General features: G+C 34.2%; 4 protein-coding genes and 1 non-coding gene across 5 annotated transcripts; 2 read left to right on the top strand and 3 right to left on the bottom strand.

Annotated features, from left to right (window-relative positions):
* Nucleotides 1-1675: 1675 nt before the first annotated feature.
* Nucleotides 1676-4114, top strand: ACO2 (aconitate hydratase ACO2; the record flags this gene model as incomplete). Its single annotated transcript, XM_001646359.1, has 1 exon — nucleotides 1676-4114. One exon carries the CDS (start codon nucleotides 1676-1678, stop codon nucleotides 4112-4114), a length of 2439 nt encoding a protein of 812 aa, XP_001646409.1.
* A 308-nt stretch (nucleotides 4115-4422) lies between these two features.
* Nucleotides 4423-8688, bottom strand: BUD5 (Ras family guanine nucleotide exchange factor BUD5; the record flags this gene model as incomplete). The annotated part of the gene is made up of 1 exon (XM_001646360.1): nucleotides 4423-8688. The coding sequence occupies one exon, from the start codon at nucleotides 8686-8688 to the stop codon at nucleotides 4423-4425; it is 4266 nt and encodes a 1421-aa protein (XP_001646410.1).
* A 1052-nt stretch (nucleotides 8689-9740) lies between these two features.
* On the bottom strand, nucleotides 9741-11642 carry ECM25 (Ecm25p; the record flags this gene model as incomplete). The annotated part of the gene is made up of 1 exon (XM_001646361.1): nucleotides 9741-11642. One exon carries the CDS (start codon nucleotides 11640-11642, stop codon nucleotides 9741-9743), a length of 1902 nt encoding a protein of 633 aa, XP_001646411.1.
* Nucleotides 11643-12257: 615 nt separating this feature from the next.
* On the bottom strand, nucleotides 12258-12356 carry Kpol_2001trna2. The gene is made up of 2 exons: nucleotides 12319-12356; nucleotides 12258-12294 (listed from the first exon to the last, which is right to left on the bottom strand). It is a non-coding gene; the product is annotated as a tRNA-Lys (tRNA).
* Nucleotides 12357-12945: 589 nt separating this feature from the next.
* Nucleotides 12946-13389, top strand: Kpol_2001p59 (Tkp4 protein; the record flags this gene model as incomplete). Its single annotated transcript, XM_001646362.1, has 1 exon — nucleotides 12946-13389. The coding sequence occupies one exon, from the start codon at nucleotides 12946-12948 to the stop codon at nucleotides 13387-13389; it is 444 nt and encodes a 147-aa protein (XP_001646412.1).
* Nucleotides 13390-13697: the final 308 nt, after the last annotated feature.

The raw sequence follows: 13697 nt of genomic DNA on the forward strand, positions 1-13697 counted from the left end.
AGCGGGAGAGGAATCTTGTGGATTTAGCCATTCGAATGTCCGCTTTTCTTTTTCTCATTCCCTCTGTTTTACTTGCCAAACAAACTGTTTTTTTTTCTACCCACGTGGGTGGCTTACACTGCAGGCATTTATTCGCTTGGTTCTGCTTTCGCTGCTCTTGTTCTTGAGTAGTTTGTTCTGATTAATTTAATTTATTCTTGTTTTTGCCTTTGCCTTTGCCTTTGCCTTTACCTTTGCTTTTGCTTTTTGTTTTTGTGGTCAGAAAAGAAGTGGCACAGAAAACAGGCGCAACGGGCGTAGCAACAACAACATCAAGCAATTTGTTTGTGATTGTATGTATCTACCAATCAACCACGGAAGCCTTATCAATAGTTAAATTGGGTTTTGGTTGTCTTGGCTTTGTCAATTTCTTTTTTGTTTTGTGCTTTATGCTTTGCGCTTTTGTGATCAGAATGTTATTTGCTGAAAGTTCAAACTATTGTATTGTCTGTCCAAATCTGCTTTTCTCTTAGCACTTTATTTTTTACTTTTTTGTGCCCGACACAAAAAAAACTAATTGCAAAAAATGGCAAAGCCAAAGCCAAAGCCGAAACCAGATAAAGACTGACACCCAGTAACAATAACAGTTTGAAGAAAAGAAAAAAGAGGGGAGACTGGAATCGGAAACAAAGATCCTACCACCACCACCACCACCAGCATGTGACTACAGTGGGGGTAACTTGCCATGGACCCAGGCGGCTAACTTCTCAACCGTGTACTCACATTCGTTTCGTTCCTGACCTGATCTGAACTCCCCCCCTCTCTCTCTCTCTCCAGCTGTAAGTTCCAAGTCAGCGGGGGTGTGGTATTATATCTCTATCCATTTATGAAAAGTCATGGATTCTGGTTTTTGTGTCATCTTTTCATTATTTTAGTTTTTTTTGTTCACATTTATAAAAACGTATATAAACCACATCTCTGGCAAAACCATTCCTTCCCTTTCCCTCAAACTCTCTCAACTCTTTAGCCAAAAACTATCATCAGCCTATCAAACTCGTGCCATCAAGAAACACTGTTTCGTATGTACATCTCTCACAAACCAACAGCCCAAACACAATAAAATCAAGCTTACTGACACACTATAATCTCACTTCACATGACATCACGTGATACAATAGATCACGTGATGATAAATGTTTGCCAACGAACAAAAAATTATCAAGTTTGAATTTTTCCTCTCTCTCCCTCCTCCTTGTCTCTGGCTTTGTCTTTCCTGCCCGTTACTTCAATTGCACAATTCCATCGGAAATTCAGACATCATCGACTGCAACCTCTGTTTCTGTTTCTGTTTTGTCGTGTTTTTCACAAGGAATTTTCCTCTTCCTCATTTCATTGACTCTCTACAGCTCCTCCCCCTCCCCCTCCCCCCTTCCCATCTAGCCTCAGAGACCACTCACACTAATACCTATGGAACTCACTCGCTTTCCATCTCGTTTTCCATCGCTTGTTAGACTCATTCAAGATGACTATTACTCACAAGTGTTGATTCATTTCAATTTACAAAATATCTTTCTATATATAAACCCTACTTCCTACTTCACATCCTTTTCACCTTCACCTCTTGTTGCTCTTAACAAATTATATATCCCATGCCAAGTTTAAATCAACCCAATATTCTAAAACTCGCTGGTATAAAATGTTGTCAAGATCAAATCGTCATCTTGTATCAAGATGCTCTCTCAATTCAAGATCTAGTCACAGATTAATGGCAACTTCATCAAGCTTACATGACATCTTCCCTGCTACTTATAACAACCCGGATGACAGTTCCTCTAACAATTACAATATTCAAATCCCTCCATATGCTAAAATGTTGGAAAATTTACAAAAAATTAACAAATTCACTAATAACAAACCATTAACTCTGACTGAAAAAATATTATATTCACACTTAAGTGATGTAGACGAAACTTTGAGTTCTCTACCAACGACAAATATTTACGATCTTCGTGGTAACGAATATTTAAAATTATCTCCAGATCGTGTCGCCATGCAAGATGCTTCTGCGCAAATGGCCCTGCTACAATTTATCAACACAGGTCTACAACAAATCGCAGTACCTTCTTCAATCCATTGTGACCATTTAATCGTTGGCAAAGATGGTGAATCTAAAGATTTAGAGAAATCTATAATTACTAATAAGGAAATTTTTAATTTCTTGAAAAACTGTGCTGATAAATACGGTATTCAATTTTGGGGACCTGGTTCTGGTATAATTCATCAAATCATTTTAGAAAATTTCTCAGCCCCAGGTTTATTAATGTTAGGTACCGATTCCCATACTCCTAATGCCGGTGGCCTAGGTGCAATCGCAATTGGTGTCGGTGGTGCTGACGCTGTTGATGCGTTAACAGGCATCCCTTGGGAATTAAAGACACCAAAAGTGTTGGGTATTAAATTAACGGGTAAACTATCAGGTTGGTCTTCTCCAAAGGATGTAATCACCAAATTGGCAGGTTTATTAACTGTTAGAGGGGGTACAGGCTATATCATAGAATATTTTGGTGAAGGTACAAAATCTTTATCTTGTACAGGTATGGCCACTATTTGTAATATGGGTGCTGAGGTTGGGGCAACTACTTCTCTATTCCCATTCACGGAGGCTCATAAACGTTACTTGGATGCCACAGGTAGAAATTCTGTATCAAGATACGCCGATATTGCATTAAATGAATTCCAATTGTTGAAATCAGATGAAGGTGCTCATTATGATAAAGTTATTGAAGTTGATTTATCAACTTTAGAACCAAGTGTTAATGGACCTTTCACACCTGACTTATCAACGAATATTTCAGAATATGGTCCAAAATCTATTGAAAATGAATGGCCACAGAATATATCAGCAGGTTTAATTGGTTCTTGTACGAATTCTTCATATCAGGATATGACCCGTGTCATCGATTTAGTCACCCAAGCTTCAAAAGCAGGCTTAAAACCAAAAATTCCATTCTTTGTCACTCCTGGTTCTGAACAAATTAGAGCTACTCTTGAAAGAGATGGTATCACTAAAATTTTCGAAGAAAACGGTGCTATAGTTTTGTCAAATGCTTGTGGCCAATGTATCGGCCAATGGGATAGACAAGATATCCCAAAAGACACTCAATTACCAAATTCAATTTTTACTTCATTTAATAGAAATTTTAGAGCAAGAAATGACGGTAATAAAAATACAATGAATTTTTTAACTTCACCAGAAATCGTAACCGCTATGACATACTCAGGTGATGCTCAATTCAATCCACTAACTGATTCAATCCCACTTCCAAATGGCAAAAGTTTTAAGTTCACTCCGCCAACAGGTCGTGATTTGCCTCAAAAAGGCTTTGAACATGGAAGAGATTCTCTGTATCCTCCTTCTGCTGTTCCAAAACCAAACCCAAGTGTCAATATTGATGTCTCTCCTGAATCGGATCGTTTGCAATTGTTAACTCCATTTGAGCCATGGAATGGTCAAGAATTAAAAACTACTACACTTTTAAAAGTTAAGGGTAAATGTACGACAGACCATATTTCAGCCGCTGGTGTCTGGCTAAAATATAAGGGACACTTGGAAAATATCTCATATAACACTTTAATTGGTGCTCAAAATAAAGAAACGGATGAAGTTAATAAGGCATATGATTTGGATGGTACCGGATATGAAATCCCAGAATTGATGATGAAGTGGAAGGATGAAGGGAGACCATGGAATGTTGTTGCTGAACATAATTATGGTGAAGGTTCTGCTAGAGAACATGCAGCATTGTCTCCAAGATTTTTGGGAGGAAAAATGTTATTAGTTAAGTCATTTGCAAGAATCCACGAAACAAATCTAAAGAAACAAGGTATGTTACCATTGACTTTTGCCAATGAAAATGATTACGATAAACTTTCTTCTGGTGATGTTATTGAAACTTTGGATTTGATAGATATGATAGCAAAAGAAGGTAATAATGGTGGAACTTTGGATATTAAGATAACGAAGCCTGAAGGGAAATCATTTATAATCAAGGCAAAGCATACAATGTCAAAGGATCAAATAGCATTCTTCAGAGCTGGTTCTGCTATTAATTATATTGGAGAATTGAAAAACTGATAAACGATCATTAATGTATATATCTTATTTATATGGGTTTTACTTCATTACCTATTATTAATTATTTATTTAGTATATTTATTAGATATACAAAAACGGCATAATGAAAACTAATATTTAAAAGCATTTGTACCTAAGTGTTCAATGTTCTAAAATTAATAAACTACATTGATTGATATATATATTGATATATTTATATTTAATACTGTTACATTTTAATAATATAAAATTACAACTATTATTACCGTTAATAGTAAGTGTTTTTGAAGCACATCTTAAATAATATTGTTGGTAGAAATCGAACCCTATCAGGAACGTTCTAAAATCTTTAAACTCAGTTCATAACCTCTATCTTGTCCCTTTGAGTATAGTGTGTTCACTCTCCAGAATTCGAAAAGGATAAACTCTTGTAATAATGGTACAGGGGTGATATTGTTCGTATCGACATCTATGGTTTCAGGGATATTGAAAAACGATTCCCTTTGACTCAGGCTTGGGTCTTCTTGTACATCATATGCCACTTGGAAATACTGAACTGTACTAATCGTCTTGGTGACTTTGAAGTATTTATCAATATTAATTAATTTATTTGGTCTGAATGAATCGGGATTTCTGAAGTTACTATTACCTTCTGAAATAAAAGTTAAATCTTGTAAAAATAAATTAAAGAAAGGTACACATGGCAATGCTGATTTAGCAGCATGTAATCCATTTGGTAAATTCTCATTCATAATATTCTTCAATTTGTTCCTATAGACTTTAAAGTTGTTGTTTGGGTGAACAATTCTGGACAAATATTCATAAAGTTCTGTGTCTTTCTCATCTAATAAATCCCATAAAAATGTCAGTCTTGTAATAGCATGATTTTGAAGAACTGTCATAATAGAAGCCACAGAGTTATAATTTCTGAAATACAATACAGAAAGAGCTATCTTCAACCAACTTCTTAGTCGGTTAACACGATCATTATTGTTAATTTCTGGAGACAATATTGACTCCATAACGTAATGTGATAATTGATTGGTGAAGTTCATAATCATTCTGACGTGAATTGCTACATTTAAATTGGACTTTTTCTCTAGGTAATTTTCATTCACCAGCTCAAAAGGTTCGATTGACATATATAGCTTTGATTCAATCAAAGTCAATTGTTTAGCTACTTCCAATGGATTTAAATTGATTAAGTTCAACTCATTGTGTACAATATTCGAAGTAGTGCTTTTATCTACAGTCAAAAGATAATTCCAATTTTTTATTAGAACATTTAAATCTTCTTCAGCTTCGAAATAGACTTCAGAGAATGGCAAAGAAGCATTGTTCAAGACGAATCTATAAATGGTCACCAATCTTTCCATATCTTGCATATTATATTTCGAAAGTAATGCAGATCTTCCTAAATTTAAAACTGGGATTGGTAATGAAATAGAGGTATGATTTGATGGAGCAGTAACATGAGTTAACTCATATTCTTCAATTATTTTTTCATCTATTGAAAAAATAGAAGACCTACTGTTACCAGAAAATGTTGATGATGAATCTGAGATTACTGATGTAGATTTATGCTGAACAATATCTCTCGGTATCAACTGATCATTAATTTGTGATATTGAGATACCTTTCCCAGTGTTTTCATGCAATAATAGAAGTCGTGCTGCCAATTCTATTAAAATTTTGGATTCCAATGGTAGATATTTTGAAACACCTTCATTAAAAAAATTAATCATTATCGATAAGTATTCGAAGTCTGTTGAAGGGTTCCAATAGCTTTCCATCCATGTTTGAAAAATTTTACAAACCAGTTTTCTCCTATTTTTTAGACGAGATGATTTGGATGAGTAGTTGCCAGCTTTTTCATTGTGTGATACCAAGTTATATTTGTTAGATGTATCAAATCTTAAAATTAATAGGTCAATTAGATCGACTACTTCCCCAAAACTTCTGAAGTTAAGAAGCGAGGTTGAGGTGAAATAGTCATCCGCCTTGTCAACCTCGTCGGTTAATCTATACACCAATGCTCTGAAGGAAATCCCAATTATATCACCGTCATTACTATACATTATCTCATTTTGCATTACCTCTCTGTTATGTAAATCGTTTCCTTCATCAGGCAATGGTAATTTACCAAATGCAAGGGAATCGTCAAGTTTGAATTTATCAAATACAGCATCTTTTGAAAATGGTTCATCGGGAGTTATTTCTTTCAAAAACTGGGTACCTTCATAAGTAAACGCTAATTCATGACTAGTACCTGCTCTAATGCTTGAATAGCGGGAAACTCTTCTCTTTGGGCTTTTATTACTTGGTTTTAAATCCTCTGCTACTTCAAGTGATCTTCTTAGTGAATCTCTTCCCAGCTTACGTACCAAACCCGAAGAGCACTTTTCAATAAATTTATCAGGTGTGATCTTTATTTTTTTTAAATCAGGATACCTTCTATCAGAACCAAGCTTAAAATCGCCGATAACTCTTAAATAATTGTTGCATCCTGTGATAGTAGTAGCAATCAATGAGGTCATGTTAGATACGATCAAGATCAATTGTTTCCCATTCTCCGTAGAATTATAAAAGTCTTGCTTAATTTGAATACTTTGGTCTGAATTTCCATTTTCCTTCAGTGTCTGTGTGACTAAAAGCTTGATACAAGAAACCAATTGAGATACCAGAGAAAGCAGCGGATCCAAACTTTTATCTAATGTGTTTTCATAAGCATCATCATATTTTGATTGAAGAATGGAGGAACATGATTTACTGATAAACAATAGTTCACGAAGTAATATAATCATTTGGTGGACAATAAATTCCAACGTTTCACACCCTGTAGGGTTACGTTCAATCAAATCTAGCCTACCTAGGATTAGACCAATATACGTGAATAAGATATCATAAATTTCATGTAATCTCCCAATTGCTGTTGGTTGGGTATTAAGGTAGTACATTTGGCGACTTCTAGAGCTAGAACTGGATCTAGATCTCAACGAACTTGCATCATCCTGTGATAATCTTTTTGGTGATCTACTTTGAGCACTACTTTCAAATTTAACCTTTTCTACTGACCAAATTGCGAAAAATGCAAAAGATCTTCTTAATACTTCAAAAACTAGATCAACTAATTTTTTGATTTTTGCTTCCGAGGATGTATTCTTATAGTGGTCAGCCTTGATCATTAATGTATACCAATCAGCCAATAATTTTTTACGTGCTTTTCTTACTACACTTTGGGTTTGAACAAGTTGGTTGGAACGTGAAACACAATTGGTCAATTCAAGTAATGACTTGACACCATCTCTTACAGAGTTGATATAATTGATATTGAATGTGCGCTCCGATAATGATAATAAACGTGTGTCCTGAGGATTGAGTAAAAATTTTGCACTATTTGTTAATAATTTTTCCAGAGGTTTCCTTGTATCAATGAGATATCTATAATCATCAGGTTTTAAAGATGGCGTATCGTTTACACGAATAATATCTGAAAAATAGTTGAATGGAACCCATCCACGTAATTGGTTTTTGACCAAGGTTACCTCACCCCAACCGGATTCATCAACATTATGTACAAAAGCAACATCGTCTTTCTTAAATGGTAAACAAATAGAAGCATCTTCAGCACTTTGTAAAGAATTTGGGTCAAAAGAGTGTGTTGCTACAATAAATAAGTACGCAAAACTTTGTTCATCTAGACTATTAATCGATGAGTCTCTAACTAAACCAGACTCTTGATAGCTGGAATAATCTTTAAAAGATGTTTCATTTATTGAATCATTTGTCATTAATTCCATCGAATCGGTAGTCGTTTCAAAATTAAAGCTATCTTCTCCAATACTATCATTGATTGTCTTTACAGGAGAAGATTCTATCTCACTAGACTCTGTAGGCTGGGGAAGCATTGAAGATACGCCATTGCCTATAGAGTTTTGAGATGGGTTGATAATTCTAGACACTCTAATAGCTTTGACAGGGGAAGATTGCATCTGGTTATTAACCAAATTGCTTCCATTATTAAGGTTTTCTCTACTGTTGTATAATCCTAATCCTTTTAGTCTCTCACTAGTTTCTCCGACACTCATAGATGTCCCCAATGAGGTAACACTCTGGTTCCCAGCTTTGGGAGTTATCCTGTCATAATCTTCATTATTCATTACTGGTCTCGGCAGTACCAATGGAGTGGTATCATCGTTGTCATTATTATAGTTCATATCTCTATTGACACTGCTATTAGACCCTGTAGTATTTAATAGATTTCTAAAATCGTGTTTTGACCTTTGTTGATCTGTATACTGGTTATTGTTTTGGTAATAATCCTTTGCTGTTTTGCTCTGAATATTGTCTGTGACAAAAGAGTGGGCTGTTGTAAAGGATTCATTTGCAGTAGCAATAGTGCTACTTGAACCTGAACGCTGATAATCATTATTGTTGGGTATAGAACCTATACTACGAATGGATCCCGATCCTACCATTTTCCTACTAAAATCTAGTGGCTTAGTAGGAGATATGCTATCAAATTTTTTAGACTCATGATCCATAAATAATGGAGTGGTTGCACTGATAGAAGAATCTCTTGTCAGGCGGTCCATATGATTTGTTTTGGTTGTTCACTTTTTTACTTTCTTGTTTAGATTCTCAAATGGATATATATGTGAGTATATTTTTGTTCTTGTATATATAGATTAATAACACTGAATAATTTGGGCATTAACTAAATCCTCAGCCAAATTAAGAACCCTGTTCACCTGATCAATACACAATCCGCTAAATTCAATGAACTGAATCTAAAGAATGTTAAAGTAGATGATATAGGTCTTCAGCCAAGAAGAATATAATCTAAAAATTCAACCTAAGTTTCGGAGAATATCGCAATGTCTCTTCTCCAAGGGAAAGGAAATTTACCAGAAAGCAAAATTACAGTATTGTCAATCACCAACAAGTAGCTATAAAAGATGTGATTAAGAATATATATTCTGTCTATAACTGCAACATGCCTCAGCTTGACTCTTCTTTCTTCTTATCTTTCTGGATCTCAAAGCTTATGCTATTTCGAAACTTACGAGATTTCGCGTTTCGAACTGATGAAACATATTATCGTGACCAGTGATAATTATTTGTGGAAGCCATATTACTCGTGGAATGTGATGTACGATGACGTAATGAAGAATGATAGCGAAGAAAATTAACAGAGAGAGATGTTAAAAAAAAGAAATGTGGGGGAATGTTAGTAATTGATGGTTTTGTGCGTTTTGTGACATTTTCTATTTTAATTAATAGAGAGGATGAGCTTGGCGGCAAAAATGGGAGAAACAGAATGTGATTTACTTGGCAGAGGCAAGAGACCGTTGTTCTTATTAACTAGGTCAAGTATAAGGAAGAAAGGAAGCAAAGAACGGATGGATGGATGAAGGGTATGTGTTATTATATTGAATGAAAGTATATATATATATATGGTGGTATTGATGGTTTTAAACATGCTGTGGTATAATATAAGGATTGTCTATATAGAATGCATCTACTTGGAATTTTCCTTGAATTCGTTTGAAAGCTGCTGCTTCTGTCCGATGGGAGTACGGTATGATCATTATGGTCAGATGTTTAATTGTATTCTTCAAATATACTATAGAATGGTGAAATTGAATCATACATTATTCATCTTTTTTTGCATTTCATTCATCATCTGGATACCTTGTACCCTCTCTTCGTATAATGCTGCAAGTCTGCCCACCTTACTTCCGGATTTGATTCCAGAATAACCATCGTCAGAAAATTTACTGTGATTTGTTGTATTATTGATTTCTTCTAATTTCTTCTTCTTTTTCAGTTCTTTATCAAACGTCAAAATCTTTTCGTTATGCTCTAATGTCAATTTAGACGCACTCTTCAGAATATTGTTGATCTCATCATTGTCGTCATCATTTGCTGGTTTGTCCTGAACCATCTCTTTGATAGCTTCAGAAGGTGCAGTTGGTGATCCTGGTTCTCTGCGGTTGGAAACCGAGTCCGTCAAACTTTCATCGGCTAAAATACTAGATGAATCACTACTTATACGAACTGTCTTTTCAGAACGTGTCTCGTTATTGGAAGTTTCAGGTTTCAGACTTGGTATATTGCTGATATTTAATGGTGGCAACTTCACTGGTATGTTTGATAATGCATTGCCGTTTTCAGTAGGTTTCTTTTTATCTGGTAATGGAGGTAACGTTCTGATAGGACTTGTGCTACGACTAATGCTCCTAGTTGGACTCGTATCACGATTTTCACTTCTCGTTGGACTCAATTTTCTTGGTTTGGGTAATGCTGGAGGTGGTAACCCTTGTGATGCAACACGTACGGGTTGTTTAGCTACTGGAGACGTTATTGGGGCTGATATAGTTCTTTGCTTCAATTTTGTAGAGTCGATTGTAGAAACTGGTCTTGGAGACCTAGTGGAAGATTCTATACGATTCAGAATAGATGGGAAGTGTTCTAACAAGTTTTTTATATATCTTGTCCCAATTGATAATCTATCAGAGCTCAATATTGAAATCTTTTCCTTACACAAAGTAGGAGTCAAGGCCTTGCTTAATGTTTTTGAATTGTGTTTTGTATGGTCCTCGTTATCTAAAAATGATGTGAACAATGGAAATATAGCGGCCAGTAACTCATAGTATTCATTGTAATGAATTATTCTTAAAAACGTTGCATATGTATAATCAAAATCATCAACTATCGGTAATGCAATAAAGTCTATTGGGATTAAAGGTTTTGATTTATTTTTCAAGAAATGCAAAAAAATTGATGCTAAGGAATAAATATCCCATTGTGAAAGGTCGATATAATTGCTTCTCTCGATTATATCTAACAAAATGTTAACTTTTTTATATGATCCCGGCTTTTGGAAAACCATAGGATAGTTGATACCCTCTAATTGTAACCTTTTAAAAACTTTGTCAAATATTAATTGTCGATATTGTCTATTGCCGAGTGTGGTCAATCTACCAAAATATTCGCTGGGTACATCAATATATTCTGAGAGTTCATAATCATGCATATAAACGTTTAACGATATTCTAAGTCTTGTAATATCAATAAGATGAGATAATCCGGTTAAATCTGAAACATGGATCAAAGATGCTGAAGTATTCTCGTTGGATGAAGAATCCGTAGAATTGGAGCTTGAACCGAGGAATTTTATGCTCATTGCATTGGATAACACCTGATAAACGGTCCTTATAAAGAATGATTCATGTACAATGTAGGTTTTCTGTAGAAAAACACGAGATTCTTGTGGTAACTTGGAGAACATTTTAATACCATAAACCCAACTAATCTTCTTGTTGGAAAACCCAGAAGAAAATACAACTAAAGAATATGGTGCTGATGGTAATTTGGCCATTAACGTGTCCATCAGCTCATCAATTAACAAATCAAAAACTTGCTTATCACCAACTTCTTCTGGCGATGGAAGATACGTCGAATCAAATACATAGATTGAATGACCAGTATTTGGATCCACTGAATAGGATTTAAAGAAAATATTATTAACATTTATATCGAGCATTGTAATATTAGATTCAGTAAAAGTATATTATCAGAATAGGCTAGTTCAAAACTCAATTAGACACCAATGCTCTTCAAAGTAGCTTGTTAGCTATGATTGATCCTTCAGAGTATTTTTATATCCTATCCTTGGATTGGATGCTTTCACAATGATGAAATGCAATAATAACTCAATTATGTAATGTTTATTACTTTGACTTAAAAAAACTTTACCAGTATATCTAGGCGATGGGTTTGGTTAAGATCAATGGATTCAATGCTAGAATTATTACAATTCAAGATGATATTGAAGGTGACTAAAGCTTTTAATTAGTTCATCATAGATCTTTCGTGTTCCAATTTTTTTTTATCACTAGACTTTTTTTATTTTTTCCTGATGTAAATATTAACATGGCCTTCGGAATGAATTCGGTTCGATTGCGTATTAAATGGCGTGTAATTTATTACATCAGGAAATAAACGGATGCTATTTTGAGAAATTTAGACTAATTCTTGAATCATTGAAACTTGAGATTGAGGTATTCATTTCTTCAGAGTGCCTACTAGTTAATTATTGTTCTAAAAAAAATAACACCAATATATTATTGATACTGTTAAAAAATTTAAAAAAGAAGAACTCCTCATAGGGGGCTCGAACCCCTGACATTTCGGTATCCTTGGTTTAAACTTGGAATTGTTTAAAAGCCGAACGCTCTACCAACTGAGCTAACAAGGATGAGTTCTTCGGAAATGTGAAAAAATATGCTTCCTTAAAAATCACAATTCTCAAAATTCTGACATTGTATTGTTTGGTCCGGAATATTAAATATTAATGTATTAAGTATTTATCTAGGGAAACTGTCAGAATTATGAGGTAACACGTGATATAAACGTATTACGACATTATTCATATAGGATAAAGAAATGTTACTTTACACGAAAGTGTTATTACTGACGCTGAAAACTTTTCAAACACTGTATATAAGAAATGATGAGATCTTAATTGATACTTATCATATGTACTATATTCCCATGTGTATATTTTATACTTTAATACACTGGATCTGTCAGAAATTATGAGATGACGTAAAGTCATACTCATTAATTCAATATTAATAAGGGTGAAGAATTATATGAAACATCATTATTAATAAGGGATAAAGAAATGTTTCTAATACGAAAGTATTTACTTCTGACGTGTGAATAATATCTAAACATTGTATATAAAGACTGATAAGATCTTAATTGACACTTATCATATGTACTATATTCCCATGTGTATATTTTATACTTTAATACACCGGATCAATATCATCTAATTAAAAATGTCCTTGCAAACAACTAAACCATCAACTACTATTAATGATTCTGTAAAGAATCCACAACCCTCTGATTCTCTACATGGCTTCCCCGCCAGGACACCAGATGAGGATTTGATCCACGAATCTACTGGAAACAGTAACAGTGAATTAGTATTCAAGAAAATTAAAGAACTTGAAGATGAATTTACAAAATTGCTATTGTCACCTCGAAGCAAAGAAATTATCGAGAAGAGACAAGCTATTCAGGATGAAATCTCAGATCTGAGAACATCCATAAAAGTTCTCAATGAATTGTCAAACTTTGAGGATTTGGCTGAATCTAATAATTCAGTCACAATGAAACCATCCTCTAAAAACAATAAACAAATTGGTTTTAAGCTGGTAAATAATAATGGTGAAGAAGTATCATACATGCGCATAAGATGCTTACCATTTGATTGGAGTTAAAGGTATTAAAATTACCCAGATGGCTGAAAAATAAGAAATCTTGAGCACAAACTCGATGATTACAATTGTAAAGAAAAGTTATCACGTGTAGATCTGTCTTTGACTCCAAAAGAATTCAATCAATTGCAGGTTTAAACGCATCGCAAACTTTGAAAAATAAAAATCGAACTCCAGGGTTAAACTTGGAAATTGATAAAATTTCGTGGAAAATAAAGTCTATAAGTGAACTGGCTAAAAACATGTTTCAACGAAACTTTTATAAAGATTATTTTTTTTTTCAACTGTAAAATGGGAAAGAGCCCCCNNGC

The sequence above is a fragment of the Vanderwaltozyma polyspora genome, genomic scaffold (genome assembly GCF_000150035.1).
Source record: "Vanderwaltozyma polyspora DSM 70294 KpolScaffold2001 genomic scaffold, whole genome shotgun sequence".
Taxonomy (NCBI): domain Eukaryota; kingdom Fungi; phylum Ascomycota; class Saccharomycetes; order Saccharomycetales; family Saccharomycetaceae; genus Vanderwaltozyma; species Vanderwaltozyma polyspora.